Source organism: Perognathus longimembris, chromosome 6, assembly GCF_023159225.1.
Source record: "Perognathus longimembris pacificus isolate PPM17 chromosome 6, ASM2315922v1, whole genome shotgun sequence".
Lineage (NCBI taxonomy): Eukaryota > Metazoa > Chordata > Mammalia > Rodentia > Heteromyidae > Perognathus > Perognathus longimembris.
The window spans coordinates 40,667,459-40,686,373 of NC_063166.1; the positions used below are offsets into that span (position 1 = coordinate 40,667,459).

At 37.8% G+C, this 18,915-nt stretch overlaps 1 protein-coding gene across 7 annotated transcripts in view; it reads left to right on the forward strand.

Moving 5' to 3' along the window:
• The window catches only part of Rbms3 (RNA binding motif single stranded interacting protein 3), a 760,386-nt gene that overhangs the window by 163,922 nt on the left and 577,549 nt on the right, over positions 1-18,915 (forward strand). For 4 of the 7 annotated variants that reach the window (XM_048348593.1, XM_048348596.1, XM_048348597.1 and 1 more), the window contains one exon: positions 3,306-3,478. In XM_048348593.1, coding sequence (XP_048204550.1) covers positions 3,306-3,478 — 173 coding nt within the window. The remainder of the gene's footprint in view (positions 1-3,305; positions 3,479-18,915) is intronic. The other 3 variants (XM_048348594.1, XM_048348595.1, XM_048348599.1) reach the window with 1 other exon arrangement.

Below are 18,915 nucleotides of genomic sequence, written 5' to 3' on the forward strand. Positions count from 1 at the left end.
ATATCAGTTATTATGCTTCACACTTGCTGTTTGGGGGCTGGGAATATGGCCTAGTGGTAAAGTGCTCATCTCCTATACATGAAGCCCTCAGCACCACATATATAGAAAAAGCTGGAAGTGGTACTGTGGCTCAAGTTGTAGAGTGCTAGCCTTGAGCAAAAATAAAAAATAAAAAATAAAAAAATCCAGGGACAGTGTTCAGGCCCTGAGTGCAAAAAAGCAAACCCAAACAAAACTTGTTGTTTGGCACTTACAACTTCCTAATTAACAACTTCCTGATTATTAAGTCTTCAGGTTTAAACACAGTTCAGTCTTCCCTACAATCTTGATGAAATGTCTCACCATGCCTTGGGGATCATTTTGTTATAATTGAGGAAATCTGGGGTAGTGATGTAGAGTACTATGAATAGCAAGACAGTCTTACAAATATTTACATTATTATTAATAACTGATTATGTAGTTGTTAATTTACAGAAACATTTTTAATGAGCTCAAAGATTTTTTTAGACTTTATGACATATAACACTACTATATGTCTTAGTGCAGTACTGAAGATTCAACACAAGGCCTCGTGCTTACTAAAGCAAGTACTCTATAGCTCTCCAGTCCTTTTGTTTATCTTCTTTTCAGAGAGGATCTAGCAATAACATTAACTTGAACAACTTTGGGCTGTGGTGTTCCTACCTCTGTTTCTGGAGTAGCTGAAACCACAAGTGTAACTTATAATACCCAGCTTATTTTGAGTTAAGATCACTTTACTTTTTCTTGTGCTGATCTGAAACCAAGGTCCTCCCATCTCTGACTCCAAGCACTGGTATGGGATATAACATTGGGCCTAAAATAAGTGATAATAATAATAATAATAAAATATCAAAATAATTTCTTCCTATTAATGAGATTATTGGATCTCAGAGAGATTAAGTTGTCTAAAGGTAATATATACAACATAAGGTACAGCAAAGACTCAGTTCAGACAGTATAATTCTAGAACTTCGAATATGCTCAGATAAAAAAGAATTGAAGGGCTGGGAATGTGGTCTAGAGGTAGTGTTTGCCTAGCATGCATGAATCTCTGGGTTCAATTCCTCAGCACTACATATACAGAAAAAGCCAGAAGTGGCACTGTGGTTCAAGTGGTAGAGTGCTAGTTTTAAGCAAAAAGAATCCAAGAACAGTGCTCAGGCCCTGAGTTCAAGCCCTGCAAAAGGCAAAAAAAAATAATTGAGCAGAAAATCACAATAACTCAATAGCTATGTACATCTGATCATATAAAATGATGCTAATTGAAATGAACAAGATATGGAAACAAAAGTTTTTTGTTTTGTTTTTTAGTTTTCTGTTTGCAGTTATTTCTTTTTTCTTTCAATTTTTTTTTCCTCTGGTTTAATCCTTGTTGTCACTGTTTGTGATTTTGGAACCTTTTATCTAGTATTTAAGTTTATGTGATTTGGGGAAGAGAAGAGGAATCACAGAAACAGTGGGACAAAGGACAAAGGGTGAACCTATGCAACAGTGATACTCACTGCACACTGTTGGAAACAAACTTTACCACATGAAGGGGAGGGAGTTGAGGGGGGAAAGAAAGCAGGAGAAAATGAAGAAGAGGGTAACACTGTGTGAAAAGAAATGTACTCATTACCTTACTTATATAACTGTAACCCCTCTGTACATCACCGTTATAATAAAAACATTTTTAAATAATTGGATACAATAAGTATGTTTACTAATCTTGACATCTATATTATTCATGGCTTGTCACTGTACATCTCAAATTTGGGGGGTGTCATTTTATTATTTTCATCTTAATATAAAATGGCATGGCTGATTATGAGAACAGTCCCTTAGTGGAAGGAGAAAGCCGTCACTATCAGGGAACATTTGGCAATATCTGAAAATATATTTGGTTATTTCACTTGAGTTACACCTGTCACTACTGTCTGGTGGGCCAACATGAAGAATGCTGCTCCGCCATCCTACAGGGGCTGGCCCAAGGAGGAATAAATTTTTCTGTGCAACTTCCTTATGGTTGATAACCCAGTGTAGAGTAATTTGAAGAATCTGAGAGGTGAGCATGGTGGCTCAGTCAAACAAGAAGGATGATGAAGCAGTTTTAGGATTGGAGAATGTGCCAAGGTAGATTCATTTGTTCATTCATTTGTAGAGTTTGTGGAATATTTCTTTTCTTCTTTTAATCTTTCTTTTTGGTTTTCCAATTCTACCTCCCCCTTTCCTTCCTTCCTTCCTTCCTTCCTTCCTTCCTTCCTTCCTTCCTTCCTTCCTTCCTTCCTTCCTTCCGTCCTTCCTCCCTCGTTCCCTCCCTCCCTTCCTTCTTTCTTTCTTTCATTAGTCTTTATTTCTTTTCTTTTTTGGGTAGGGGGGTTTGAACTCAGGACCTCATGCTCTGGCTTGGTGTTTCTGCTCAAGGCTGATATTTTACCACTTGAGCCACACCTCCACTCCTAGCATTTTGTCAGTTAGAGAGTCTATCAGATTTGTCTGACTGGGCTGGCCTGAAAGTATGATCATCAGATCCCAGCCTCCTTGAATAGCCAGGATTATGGCATGAGCCCATGAGCCACCAGTGCTAAAGTAATGATTTCTTCATGTCAGAAATTGAACTGAACAGTAGCACTCAGGAAATTGGAATGGAAAGGTTCCCTCTCCTCCCTCTCTTTCTTTCAATTCATTCATTTATTTATAGTCATTATCTTTAAGTAGTCATACAAAGTGGTTTCAATTCAACATGTCAATTTATGACTACAATGCACCTTTATCACTGTCACTCCTTCCATCATTCTCTTACCCCCATCTATCCCAATCCCATCCCACCTCTCAAAAGCATAGAGCTATTAAAGGTAAGCTAGGGAGAGTTGTACATTACCATGACTAAACTTTGTTAAGAAGGAAGATAATCTGTTCTAGTACAGGTTTTGGGAATGTGCATGGTGAACGAGGTCCAGGACAACTTCAAAACCAGTATGATTTGGCCAGGAGCACTTGCTACTTCTTTTGTCCCATCCATGGCCAATTTATGCTGGTCCAAAAGTAGAACCAAAATGTGAAGGCAATTATGTTCTTAGAGGCATCACTGTAGGTGGTGTGTGTGTGTGTGTGTGTGTGTGTGTGTTAGAGAGAGAGAGAGAGACAGACAGACAGACACAGAGACAGAGAGACAGAGAGACACAGAGAGAGAGAGAGATTGTGGACAGGAGAAGAGAGAAGCTTGCTTGCTTTCAAGTTACACTGCTGGCCTGAGAACAGGTGTGCTTGCTTGTTCTTCCAGTAACAGCCTTTTCTGTTTGCAGCAGTCCTATGCACCAGCTCCCCATCCCATGGCTCCTCCCAGCCCCAGCACAAACAGCAGCAGCAACAACAGCAGCAGCAACAGCAGCGGGGAACAGTTGAGTAAAACCAACCTGTACATCCGAGGCCTTCCGCCAGGGACCACTGACCAGGACCTCATCAAGCTGTGCCAGCCGTAAGTGTCTCCAGTTTCTCTGTGTCCTTTCTCATCTTCATGCTGTGGGTGTGGGCAGCACTGGGGACCTCAGCAGGGGCCCTGCCCTGGGGTGTCAGGGGAGGAAGCCTCTCCTACCCAAGAGGGAGTGCATTTGACCTCTAACTCCCACAGACTTCAGGGAGTGGAGTTTATTGCATTGCTGCAGAAGTGAAGGTTTTGAGCAGACAGTTGTATACTCCTAGTGTGCTCAGGTATGTTGGAATCTCAACTACGTGGCTAATGAGGATAGGGTGACTTTGCCTTCCTGAGTTATATTAGTGAAAATTGACTGCAGGATAATGTGTTCAGAGGTTTTCTGGTCAGTGTTTGATGAGTGCAGATTCAAACAAGACCACATAATAGAATTCTAAATTCGTTCCTCCAGCTTCCTTGAAACATCTACTACCAAGTCTAGTAAGCTGTCTCCCACCAACACCAAGAACAGGAGTTTTATATTTCCTAGGAAATGTGGAAATAATTAACTTTTCTTCCTAAATGTTTTACCCATCTGTTGTTTTCTACTGGCACTTATTATTTGCTGTGCAAATACATTAAATATTTGCATTTATCCTCCAAATAAAATTAATACGGAATAGTGAGTTAAGAATCATAGACTCATGTTTTATAGATTACTCTGATTTTTTTCTTTCAAATTATTGTCAGTACAGATATTTGTCATTTCTTCCTTAGCTGAATATTTGAATATTTTTTAATTTAGGGAAACAATTACTCAATTATTCCTTTTCCCTTTTATAATGTCATTATAAGAAGGGTGACACAACATTTTACTTTGTAAAATATGAGAAGAGGAAAACATATATGATGACATATTTTTTTTTGTTTCTATTCTGGATTGTAAGAATAGTTCATTGCAAAACACCTGAGCAGCAGATAAACAGAGGCACAAACACACAACTCAGCCACCTGACAATACTGAAGATGTATTTCAAGAAACCCTGTTGCTACTGACTCCTTTGATTAGTGCAGAAGTAAAACAGGACCCTCAGAACAAGTATTAATTTAGGAAAAGTTATTTTTTGAAACAGATGTTAAAAGGCATACACAAAAGCAAGTGAAAGTATGTTAGGTTTTGCTAACAAAATACTGAGGTTGAGAATCAGAATATAAATGACTTAACTTTTTAGAAAAGGCTAAACTATTTTGGAAATTAAAGTCTTTGAAAATAAGAAAGAAGATTTATAATACATTTTCAGGTGAACTATCACAACACGTATTGATATAGCTCTTATAATGAATAGCTCTTATCCTTGATTCATGTTTGAATCTCCTTCATTACAAGTACTTGTGAATACTGAGGAAAGATTCTCCTTTTCTGGCCCAAGGGTAAGACTTGATGAGATAGAGGTGTGGACAACAGGGTGTAGACAACACACACACAGTAGTTTCAGGTTTAAGGCCATGGTTCTGAGCAGCACATTGCTCCATGGCATGTGAGCACTTCTGGATGAGGACAGGAGGGTGGCCATGGAGTCACAGGCATTCAGATATGCTTGGCCGTGGTATGATCTTGAGACTACAGGCTCCTCTTTGTTAAGAGTGGGTTGAGTTGAAATTTTTTTTCTAGTTTTTCATCGTTGGTCCATGGTGAGCTGAAGCTGCTCATGATCAGAGCACCAGAACCAACAGCTGAGTATCTCACAATTTTTTCAGTGATTCCTTAAAGATTTGGTGGCTCAAGTCAGAAAGAGCTGGAGTACTTATGACAGTCAACAAATCCTACGAATCTGGACTTTTCGAAAGTTCTTTTACTGGAGAGCTGTTTTATGAACATAGTACTGGTGTAGCATCACACCATAAAATCACTGTCACTATCTACTTCTGTGAAAATTGCCAGAATTGTATAAATGGAAATATTACCTCAAAGGCTGTGTTGGCAGGAAAACTATGTGGTGATCAAAACCCCTATTATTTAGTGCATAGGTTTGCTAATGTTTCTTATGTGCAATTGAGAAATTGAAATAATGGCAATGGAACAGAAATACAGTTATCTGTTCACATTAGTCTCTGTTAGCTATAACAATCTGACCCAGGCTGCTGTCATTGTAAAAATCATTGCGGAGTCTCTCGTTACTCAAGTAATCAGAGCCTCATGTTTGGCTTAGATTGCTTTTTTCAGAGAGTCTTAGAGACCAGATGCCATTGAGCAACTAAAATAAGATGGAATGCATCACATTTGTAAATATAGATAGCAGAACTCCTGAAAGCTATTGAATGACAGGAGATAAAGGGGATAAGGAAAGGCATGCATGTGTGAAATACTATGTGAAACCCCTGTGAACAATTAACCCACTCCTACAAGAATGACAAGAATGTTAAACAGAGGTTGTCTGGGGCACCAGGAACTAGTGGGAGGGGTGAGTGAATGGGAAGGACACTATGGGTAAATATTGTTAAAATACTTCACACACGCATGAAAATGGATCAATGAAGCTCATTGAGACTGATTTAAGAAGGAAAGAGGGGGGAATGAGGGAGAGTAATGGAGAAAGGAATCAGATCAAAGTTCATTGTATGTGTACATGTTAAAGCAAAATCCCTCTGTACAATGAATTGATGCACATAAAAATATGGAAAGAGAAATAAGGAAGCATGAAGACACTTGGCTTTCACTTCTGGTTGTGCCACACAGTGAGTCTGTGGCCTTAGACAAATGACTCCTCTCCCCTTAACATTATTTTCTCCTATATATAAAAATTGGATTTGAATTTGATCATCTTTTGTGTTTATTTTACTCTAACATTCTGATATGTAATTGGAATGTCATTAGTTATGGTTAGTATTTGTTCTAAAATACTGTTTTGATCTTTCTCTGACCTTTTGCTTGGGACTATAGCCAAGCTATGGCTTGATCTGGTGGGTGGCTGAAGGTTGGAAATTACTTGCATAAGATACCCATATGGGCCATTTGGCAAGTCCTTCCCCTCTCAGGTAGTGGTGGTCTTTTAACAGTGTGTGATTGTTTTTGTAACCATGAACTTCTAAAGAGTAAAATAATTTTCATTCCCAGGATTAATTCTACATTTCAAAATAATTAAAGGGCAGACATTTGTAGATATAAATGAATTTGTCAGTTGGATAATTATTCATGTTAATGCTTGTGCATTTGTAAGTACTTTGAGAGTTAATGCTCTAATTGTAGAAATGTGTATTTCCTATACTAATATTCATACTAAAAAATGAAAGATTCACAAAAAATGCATGAGTAGATTGAATTTTCTAGCATTAGTATACAATATTCATATTAATGCTAATACACAGAAATAAAATCATATTAAATAAGTAGAAACTGCATTGTTTTACAGTGAATAATGTGAAAGCAAATCTTCATTAAGAAACTCAGATCCAGTGTTGGTCCTTCGTGACTGATATTCTAGCTACTCAGGAGACTGAGACTTAAAGGATCTTCTTTTGAAGACAGCTTGAGCAGAAAATTCTGAGAGATTCTATCTCCAATTAACTGGCAAAAAGCTAAGATGGAGGTGTGGTAGATCTCCAGTCATGAGCAAGCAAGCTGAGAGCAACAAGGTACTAGATCCAAACTTTCATGCTGACAGAAAAAAGAAAAACATGATTTAACTTTGTTATCGAAGCTCATATGTGCAGATCTCCAAGTGAAATCAAAGAAAACTACACTGAAGAATGACAGGAAGAATGATTTTTACTCTAAGGAAAATCTCTGTAGCTACACCTGAATTTGTATAAATCCATTATATATTATATTGTATACACACATTATGAGTACACTTAGAGAATTCATAATGTCTGTCTTGAGGAACTTTAAGGAACCTGTTAAGTTCTCAACCAAGAAATATTTACAGAGTACCTGTGCTCCACCTATGCTGAGGACCTGGTGGTAAAATAATTTAGACAAAGTCTTTGCCTTAAAGGAAGTGTGTAGTCTGATGGAGAATATAACAGCTGATTAATCGTGTGCTTTGTTATAAAATTGAAAATACAAGTACAAAAAAAGAAAGAAGTATGACAGTAAGATAGTTTCAAAAATAGCATTAAGCCTATATCACCTGTAGGGAAATGACAGTTAAGCAAAGATAAGAGGATGAATAGATTTCACTGAGGAAAAAAGAGAAACGTATTCCAGGTTGTGGGAAATGCATGTGCAGAACCAGTGGCTGGAGGGAGCACAGTTAGTAAAATGGGCTGGAAAATGTCAGTGTGGCTGTAGCAGGGAGAGGGGGTGGTTATAGAAAAAAGTGGGCTAGAAACATGACTAAGGAAAAAAGGACCATTTTGTACATTATGTTAAGAAACTCTGTTTTATGTCAAGAAACCATTAAGTTATAATCAGAAAGAGGGCACCATTCTATTTTGGCTTCAGAAAGATAACTGTAGAAACAGAATGAAGAGAAGGGACCACATTAAATCTGGGAACATTCAGGGGAGCTGTAGTTGTAAGAAGAGCAATTTGTATTTAGAGAAGCACATATGTGAACTAACAGTTGTGGTGATGAGGGAAAGGATGCGTTCTTGTCCTATGAATTTGTTTTTTAATTAGAAAATGAAGACTTGAGAAATGGTTATTTGAATACCTTTAAAACACAGCAAAGGTTCTGGATGACAGTAGCTCGTACTTGTAATCCTAGCTACTCAGTAGGCTGAGTTGTGAGAATCAAGGTTAGAAGCCAGTCAGGGTAGGCAAGTCAGTGAGAGTCTCTGTCTCTGTCTCTGTCTCTCTCTCTCTCTCTCTCTCTCTCTCTCTCTCTCTCTCTCTGTCTCTCTCTCTCTCTCCCTCTCTCTCTCTCTCTTTTCTTTCTTTTTACCAGTCTAAGGGCTTGGAACTCAAGTCATGAGCACTGTCTATGGCTTCTTTTTGCTCAAGGCTAGTACTCTACCATTTGAGCTACAACATCACTTCCAGCTTTTTCTGTTTATGTGATGCTGAGGAATCGAGCCCAGGCTTCATGCATGCTAGGCAAGCACTCTACCACCAAGCCACATTCCCAGCCTGAGACTCTTATCTCTAATTACATACCAAAAAGTGGAGTTGTGGCTCCACTGTGATAGAGCACTAACTTTGAGCACAAAAACTAAGAGAGAGGGTACAGAAACAGAATTCAAGACCCAGGACCAGGAAAAAAAAAAAAAAAGAAAGAAAGGAAGAAAAGAAAAAAAAGTTAAGTGGAAAAAATAGAAACCCAAATTGGTTGATCTTTAGTTAATCCCTTTTTCTTACTCAGTATATGACCAATTGTTGCGTGACTAGACTATTGAAACTACTCCAGGCCAATAAAGACTAAAACTGCAGTTGATTGTAAAGATATGTCTGGGAGATGGGCTATCAGCTGGAAGCCATGGTACACACATACCTTTCTGCTTATCAGTAAGAGGAGCAGATGGGAACGCAAGGTGATAGATTTGTTGTTTGCAGAGGGAAAGGGGTTTTCACCTTTTTGGAGGGAGCAATAAAGCCTGGTGACAGTGGCTCATGCCTATAACCTTAGCTATTTAGAAGCCTGAGATCTGAGATTGTAGTTCAAACCTAGGCCAGGCACACAAATCCAAGAGACTATTATCTCCAATCAACCAACAAAAGTGAAGGTGTGCCTCAAGTGGTAAAGTACCAGCTTGACTAAAAGAGCCAAGTGAGAGTGTGATGCCTTGTGTTCAAGCCCCAGTACTGGCACAAAAAAATAAAATAAATAATAAAGTAATGAATACATTAATTACAAAATAAGCCAAACATAGATCACAGTGGACAGAACGTAATACGGAAAAAAATCATTAATGTGTTCATATTTTCCACATCTACTGTACCTTTCATCTTACTATTCTTGTGGCTTATACATAGTAATACAATGCTCTCAGAAAGCCCCACCAATTAGCCACCCTCATTCTTTCCATCCAGGGAAGAATGAATCTGGCCTTAATTAAAGAATCACAGTGAAAGGTTCTTCTGTTGTAAAGTGAGCACACTGCAGCTGTATCAATGATGAAACCAAAGGGAACCTTTCAGGTGTACACATCTCCAATCATACAGAGCTGGGCAGGAACATCATCTCCCTGCCTTTGTGTTTCCCTGTAAATTTTCCCTCTGCTCAAGATATGGCATCCTAGCACTATCCCTTTCAAAAGGAAAATGTGAATGTCACTTTAATATTTAACAAGAGAGTAGAAACATCAGCCATGAAAAGCAAGAGGAACAATGTTAGTGGGTGTTTAGGAGCTGAAGGGCCTGGCCAAGCCTGTCTTTCAGAGGTTCCCTGGACTAGCTAGAGGGCTCGTTCTGTACATTTGAACACTGAGTGGAAAACGCAGGCTCGAGTGCCATCCAGGCTCTAGTGCTGAGTCCATTACATACTGTGTCAGGCAGTTTTGACAAATGCACCGACACAATCAAACCTTTTATCAATTTTAGAGTAGCCTTGTCAGGGTAATCTGTCAAGCTGTTCCAATGTAGCTAAGGGAAAACAAAGTCATCGTGCACTCCAGGGTAACCGGAAATAAGAAAAAAATGTCTAGAATTTTCTTTAGTTCTTTTTCACGGAGTCATTGACGATTTAAAAGTTCCCCCTTATTAACTCTTGAGAAAATTTATTACTAGCTATCTTCTGCAAGTCAGACTCTACTAATGTTGCGGCCTTTTGGAGATGTCATAAATCTGTGTGGTAGGAATGTGAGCAGTGAGAAAGGTCCAGTTCTTTGAGCTCTACATTTGTGCCCAAAAAGCCGAAAACAAACTTGAACTTCTGAGTCAGCACAGAGCTGACACTTGCTTACATAAACCTTGATTTAGGCACAATTACATGTGCCAACAAATCAGGCATAGCCTTTGATTGGTATATAATAAATAACTAGTATTACTAAGGCATTATCATTTATAGAATTATTAACAACATTGCATGAGTATTCTATAGCATGTATTCTGCTAAGTTTTTATGTAATATTACTTAATGTTCAAAACAACCCTCTGATGAGATGTGAACATAAAAGTTCTTGAGAAATAGTGGTGTAAACAAAAGCTTAATGAAGCTAGGAAACTTGTGCATGTTTGTAATGCCACTGAGGTTGAGACTCTAGCTCCTACTCTGACACTCTTATCTATAATGTACAAACCATTCATGAAATAGGAAACATAACATCATAATGCATGAGCTCTCAAGACTAGTCCCGAAGGAGATTTGAGAAGTAGATCAGGACATCATCCTTTTAGGATTTTGACTTGGCTGGCCCAGCATCAGCCAGACACTGGGCCAATTCAGTTCATTCTAGTAGATTGCCGAGTTCAAGAGCCTCTGGAATTGGTGATGCTTACATTGACTAGAAAACATAATTTAACCCTCTGTTTCATCAACCTTATGCTGGATTTTATAAGATCTAGCTATTTCATAGGATCCACGAATATGTTTTCAATTAAATAGAAGATTTAATAAGCTTTATTGAAATTTTAGAATGTATTCATTTTCTAATCGTAAAACTTAATTTCCTAATTAGAAATATTGATCATTAACCCTCGAAATGAATTCCAGTCTGTGAATGTTTTCAAGGATAGTCTGCGAGCTTCTCACACTACTTCCTATACTTTGTCTAAATCAAAAATCTCCTCAACATTCTACTTTTGAACCATGTTTATATTTACTTGACAAAGTAGCAAATACTCTTCCTATTTTGGTTCATGTGATTAAGTTTCTGCATGGACTTGCATTTCTCACGCTGACCAGAGTCTGATGATGAAAATTCTTATATCTTATAGCATTTTTGGAAGCATTTTAGGGAACTCTCCTCCTCCTTGTCCTCCTCGTCCTCCTTGTCCTCCTCCTCGTCCTCCTCCTCCCTCTTCCTCCTCCTTCTTCCTCCTTTCATTACAATATCCTGCTGAATGCTTATGTATCCCCTAATCTGTTAGAGAGTAAATTTTCTTAATTTTCTAATGAATTATTATGCGATTCCCAAACTATTTTAGAGACAAAGAGGAGAAAAATAAACATATAACCACTGAGAGCAGGAATTAATACTGTTTACTGTGTTGATGACAGTATTAAAAAAAGTCAAAGGTCTGGAACTTGAGGATAAATGGAATTCTAGGCATGTCTCATGGTGAAGGCAAGAAGTTTTGAGGGCCTTGAGGCTCAAGGAGCAGGAATCTGGCAAGCTAAGAGGATCCTGGTTTTCAATATGCTAAAGATTATAAAATTGACAAATATATTTGGCTTTACCTTATTTCACATTATCTCTGTCACTTGACCATGTCAATCTCTGTTTTATTCTCACATTTTGTTCCTCATTGGCAGCCTTGCTTCTCTTTCCTGGGCTGTCTCCCTCATTTCAGAGACTCTTATGCTCTTCCTCTATCTGCTTCTTGAATATTTCTGGTTTTCCAGAGGTGAGAACAATTCTATCTCACTCCACAAATCATTGGCTTCTTACTAAGTAAGTGATTTTATCCATCTTGATGATTATTAAATCTATCCTACCCATAAAGACATTTCATAGTACTAGAACCATTTATTATTCTCTCCACAACTTAAAATTGCTTTTGAAATACTGTTAAATTCAATGTGCAAAGTGAGCTATTCATAAATCCCTTCCTCCCTCTCTTCTTTGTTTATTTTGCTAATACTAGGTTTGAACTTAACACTTTGATCTTCCTCAGCTTGTTTGGCTGATGTCTCTTCACCGGTTATTTCAGAGATGGAGCATTGTCTGCTTGGGCTGGCTTTGAACCATCATTCATAAGCCACAGGTTCCAAGCTAGATCTATTTCTTCTTCAGTGTTATGTCTGCAAATGGCATCCTTGTCTCTTCAGTCATTAAAGTGAAAAATCCTTAGTCACTTTTTTCCCCAAACTGGAATCTATTCCCAAAGAATCTTTTTTTTTGGGGGGCCGGGGGCAGTCCTGGGCCTTGAACTCAGGGCCTGAGCACTGTCCCTGGCTTCTTTTTGCTCAAGGCTAGCACTCTGCCACTTGAGACACAGCGCCACTTCTGGCCGTTTTCTGTATATGTGGTGCTGGGGAATCGAACCCAGGGCCTCATGTATACGAGGCAAGCACTTTTGCCACTAGGCCATATCCCCAGCCCCATTATTCCAAAGAATCTTAATGTTTACCATGGCCCTGCCTCTTCTGCTTCACTTCTGTTATACTTTACTTGCTCATTTATTCAAAAATCTTCATTGAATATCATCTATGTGCCAAGCTTTGCTGCTACATTCAGCACAATAAAGTCTCTCCACAGAACTTACATTATAATGGGTAGAGATGTCACACAGGCAAAGAAATAACTAAGGAAAATACTAAGATCTGTAAATGCTATGAAAATCTGGTAGTAAATAAGACCAAGAGGCTACTGTAGACTAAGGGTCAGGTGTAAAGTGAGAAGCCAAATTTAAAAATGAGCAGTGATATAAAGATATGTACAAAGTCTCCAGGTGGAAATGAACTTGGTGTTTTCCAGAAACATACTGAAGTGAAATGGTCTTCTGTAAAGACTTGATTTTAAGACACATGGGAGAAGAAGCCAGCAATTGAGTGAGAAGACCCCTGTCTAAGGGGATGCAATGGCTTAGAGTAGCAGGGTAGTGGGAGACAAGGCTTAATATGTTGGATTCAGAATGTATTTCAGAGACCATGTCATAGAATTTATAATAGATTCACTGGGGCAGGAAAGCAAAAGAAAGTAGAAAATTGTGGATAATTCCTCAAGTTTTGTCTTGATAATCCAAAGTGATCCTTGTACCATTTAATAGAGTGAGGATTGGAGAATGAACAATTTTAAGTGGAGGATATTTGTCGTTGCTATTTTTGCTGTCTTTTCCTTTTCTCTTGTTTGTTAATTTGTCTTTGGGAAAGTAAGGCAGGGCACAGAAATGGAGGGAAAAGGGTGAAAAAATGTAGCAGTAGTACTCAATAGACACCATGTGGAAAATGAACTATACAACTTGTGGGTGGAGATGGGAGGGAAAGACTGTGGAGAGAAGGAGGGAAGGGGTGACATGCTACAAAAAGAAATGTATACATTACCTGACTTATGTAACTGAAACCCTTCTGTATATCACTTCTACAATAACAATAACATACATTAAAAATCCAAAACAAATAAAAGAGCCCCCTGCACCTTATCTACACTTGGGTAGTATATTACATAGCAAAAATAGAAAATACCCACACAGCTCAGCTTCTGAAGTTCCCTGAGGAGAAGACAAAGGAGTTTGTGAGTGAATCATCAGCAATGTTGAATAACTAGGACATAGGAAAAAGCTACACAGCAGAAGCTGAGACAGGAGAATCTCAAGAAGGCAAGTGATAAAGCAATGTGTTTTTCTTAGAAACAAAAACAAAAACATTCAGAAGTCAAGAATATATCAACAGAGAAGTTCCATTTGGCCTGAGCCAACTCAAAGCTATTTGGAGTGGATTTTCCTGAAACTCATTTCCTTATAGTCCTTTCAAGAGAGAAAGGCTTGCCTCCACTTTGTGCTAAATAGCCCACCTAACACTTTCCCCTTTGCTTCCTGGATTCTTCTCTCTGTTACTTCTCACTACTGCCTGCTGTCTCTGTTGCAGCTCTGTCTTGCTCTGTGGATTTGTGGCTCTTTTGCTATCTTCTCATCTCCACCCCTATCTATTTGTATGTCTTTCTTAACTGAAAACTCAAGGACAATTGATTTAGCTCCTTCATTTGTGTGTCCTCCATTCCTCCACACTTCCAGGCATTTAAGTGGCAAGTGATGAATATTTATAGATAGAATAAAGCCCACGTTCCTCAGTTATATTGCAATGATTTTATTGGACTTATAAAATGTGTTGCAGGGTACTGAATAGTAGGAGTTATCAGAAATAGCATTTTTATTTCAGACACTACAGTTAACATAGCTCCACTGGAGACAAGTTTGAAAATTATATTTTTTTAGTCTTTTTATTCCATGTTCTCATGCATGCTAGCTAAGTGTTTCACCATTAAGCCAAGCCAGCCCTGGGGACCCCAAGTACTGTGTAGGTCTGGAGGAGAGATTTGGAGAAGTCTAGGCTAACTTGAATCACATGCATTAAAGGAACTAGGAAGGATGCATGCCTTTATGCTGATCACTCACTGTTGCTACTTAGAAGAGAGAGAACCATTTATTTATTCTTGCCTGAGCTGTGAGGACTCTGCTACTAAGCAAATCTTAATGCATACTAACTCTAATTATACAACTAATGAAAAAAGTCATTTTAGACTCATTTTTTTCTCACACTTTGCATTTTTCTCATAGATGTTTTTTCTTTATACACAATGTCCTTTTTCTTTTAAGCTAGTTAATCAGATAAGGGTCTCAAGAATTTTTTTTTTTTTGCTTGGGCTGGCTTTTAACTGTGCTCTTCAGATCTCAGCCTCCTGAGTAGCTAGGATTAAAGGTGTGAGCCATGCTGACAGAAAAACTAACAAAGCTTATTTGTGTAATTGTAATATGAAAAATGACAAACTTTTGTCTGAACTTTTACAGTGGCATAATCTAAATATATTGTTGACTCCTATGACTGACAATAAATTGGAGGTACAAATTATTCTTCTAAGGAAAAATTGAAAACTGTTTGAAAAACTTCTTATCTATTAAGTCCACAATATCCTTTACTTTTGAGCACAATACAGGACTCAATCTTACATAATGCATATGCTCCTGGAATTTTATTCAGTAAATTTGTTTTGTTTTTAATTTAACATTGTTGAAGAGTAAAATTAAAGTCCCTCATTTTTTATTATCTATCTATCTATCTATCTATCTATCTATCTATCTGTCTGTCTATCTGTCTATCATCTCTCTATCTGGCTATCTACCTACTATGTATTGGAGCCACTACTCGGGCTTGAACTCAGGGCCTCCTGCTCTCATTTGGTTCTGTTGTTCACAGCTGGTATTTCACCACTTTATCCAAATCTCCACTTCAAGTTTTTTTTTTTTAATGCTGATTAATTAGAGAGAAGAATCTCACTGAGTTTTCTGCCTGGTTTGGCTTCAAACCATAATCTTTAGATCTTTATTTTCTGCATAGCTAGGATTACAGGTATAAGCCACCAGCACCTGACCAAAGGCACTCATTTTTAATATAAGGTTTGATAGACTGAGAAGTACACAAATGAGCTTGTAACAGTCAGAACAGAAAATATTTCCATCACACCACGAGATTATCAAAGATGAAATCATATGCTAGGTAGTTCACAATTTAAAGCCACTTCCCTAAGAAAGCTACAAAGCAGCATGGCAGGTGAGTGCAGCCAGTTGTGGATTTCAGTTGTGGATTCCAATTAATGATTAGCTGTGGAACTTGACCAGCTCATTTAGAGTTTATGTCCCCAGTAGAACCTGGTGCGTATTATGGTTTAATAAATGCTAGTTAATGCTATCCAGCTATGTAATGGAAAAATTTATTATAACTCATATTTTAGCTCATTATTTTTAGTGAAACTAACCTGTGATTTTAAAGGTTTTGGATTCAAAGCAAGCATAGAGTCCATATATAGTACATTTTATATTATTCTATCTTATTTATTCCTATATGACTGAGACTATATACATTCTGGCCATAGCCTTCTGCTATGTGACAGTGTCTTATATCACCACTGCTGTTACGTTCATCAGATAGTGTCATTTTTTGTGTGATCAACGCTTAAAATATCAGGATAAACATACATGTTATAGGCTACCTTTGAAAGGTTAAAGTTAAAATATAGCAAAAAATAAGTTTTAAAACACTCATAACTACAGTGTATAAATACATCATAGTAAAGTATTTCATAAAGTAAAATGGAAGCCAGGCATAGTAACTCATGCCTATAGTCCCAGCTACCAAGAAGGTAGAGATTAGGGAGATAGCAGTTCAAGGCCAACCATGCAAAAAAATGGTGAGATTACACCTTTACCAGTAGATGGACATGGTGGTATGTGTGTAGCATTCCAGCAACAGGGAAGTATAAATTGTAGGATTACAGTACCGTACTAAAAAAAAAAAGAGCAAAAAAGATCTGTGGTTATGGCTCAGAAGATAGAATGCCTTCATAATATGCACAAGGCATCGAGTTCAAACCCAAGTGCATACTCAGGAAGAGTTTTTAAAAATGAAATTTAAAGTTTTGAACTAAAGAGAGAGCAAACAATTTAGATCTTTAGGACATTGTACTTAGCACATATTGGCAATCTTAGTCTTTCATATCACTGATATTTTGTACTTATGTTTTAATTCCTGTCTTTGGTTGTTTTGTTGTTTTTTGGTTGTGTTGCACTGAACTCAGCACCTCCCATGTGCAAGTGTTCTGCCAGTACTACACCACTGCCAGATTCTTTTTCTGCAGTTCTAGTTACTGAACTCAGGACCTTGTGCATACTAGCTAGGTGCTGTACTACTGAGTTATATCCTCCAGCCCAGTTTTATTTCTTTTCCAGTTATTTTTTCTATTTACTAGACAGTTCTGCTTATTAAAATAGCCAATATAGAATCATGGATACAGAAATATTAATATCAGTAATATCAATCCAGGTATGGTTATGTTGACTGCATTTCCTAACAGCTAGCCCTATAACCAGTATATCATTATAAGGGTCACATCAATGCAAGCCTAAGGCCCCCAAAGAATTTTTAATATAGAAGCTTAAGTGAATTTTCTATTAATCTGACTATTCAGAATGGCTTTCTTATTCAAATGATTGTTGTCACTTTATTGAATCTCTAAATCACAACATACTATCTTGAGTCCTTTCCAAGTGTGATGTTTTGAGATTGTTTCATTTCAGACCCTGTGCATATAAACACAATTACCATTACTATACAAAGCTCCAACCTTAGTTTTCCAGAACATCAACGTTTCATTCATTCACTGAGTCTCATGTTATTTTACTTGCTGCAAAAATGAGCCTTGATATTTTTGCATAGAAATCTTGGGAAAGCAACCAAGTTGAAGACATAGGCTGATCTATTTCCCTAACTCCTGTTTCACTACCACAGGGCAAAGCAAAGACAGGACCTGTAGAAGATTGGCATGTGTGGACACAGACCAATACTGCAATCACATGTCTGAATTTACCATGTGCTCTGACCACCTGTGTGTTTCCTTGGGTCTTACATGTCTGTGGGACCCATTCATGACCATAAAACATCTCAGGAAAAGATTAGAAATAAAGTTGTTAGAGACCTATGCTAGTAAAAGAAAAGTATCCCAACACTGACAATGAATAAATGGCTCCTGTCAGGGAGGAACAGAAGGCTAATTTCCAGGGAGAAAGGGTATGGCAGAAAGTGGTTTTCTGAAAGTTGAACAAATATTGGGTTCTTGACTCTTTGCCTCTCCATGTGACTCTTCTTTCTAACTCTAAAGCAAAATCACAGAACTTATTAAGCTACCACTTATTCTTTGTTATAGATGAATGAATTATTGCATTTATTCATGTTTGTGTTCCAAGGAAAAGGAGTTTGCATTTCAGCAAATGCTTTGCCATTTACAGGTACAATGATTTGCTGGAATGTTTTAGGTTTAGCAAGATGTCTCATATCCAGAGAACAATTAGTCTCTACAGACAAACCAGGATTCTTTCCAAGTGCTATGTTAACTTCACCATCAAGCCTCTTCATTCCACATTATGTTCCATTATTCCCTCTTGTAACTTAGAAGTGAAGCATTGAGAGGTAATTTTTTTCATTGTAAGAGCCATTGACATTTCCTAAAAGTATCTGGGTGCCAATTCATACCTGGACATACACTGCTACTCTAAACCATCTGGATCTTGGTACTGGGATAAAGATTTAAGTTAGTGAGTCAAGGCCTATAACTCAGGACCTCAATCCTTGTGGAGGTAGGGAGAAGAAGGAAATCTTTTCTACATTATTTACTAGTGAAATAAAACTATACTACAAACCCCAATCTCAAAAGCGGTCACTAAGAAGGAATGTATTTCTTGGGCATTTTTTGATAATTCATTAGGTACTCCAGTATTTTGCCCAAACAAGATACTTACAACTGGTAGGAGGTATAGTACTTCCCATAATAGTTACTTAAGAGGTAGTATTGAATGTCTAGTTTGGAAAAATGTGTAGCAGGTACTTAACAGCAACTTTTTCTGGGACATTCTACCTTACTTACTTGGACCCATAAATTAATATCAGGAGGAAAAAATTGACATCTTTTCCACCATTTTCCATCTGTCTTTGGTGTGAGCCATTCCCCTTGCAGCCATCTTGGAATCTAGGAAAGACAGAACCAGTTGATAGCCATCTATCTGCATAACCAGGAAAAGAAAACAAGAGTTTGTTTTGTTTTTCTTTTTGTCCTGTTAGTTGTGTTATCTGTCTTGGGGGAGAGGTAAAGGTGGGCATAGAAATGGTGGCACAAAGGGGGAACAAATACAACAGTGATACTCAGCAGACATTATGTTTAAAATGAACTATACAACTTGTGGGTAGGAACAAGAG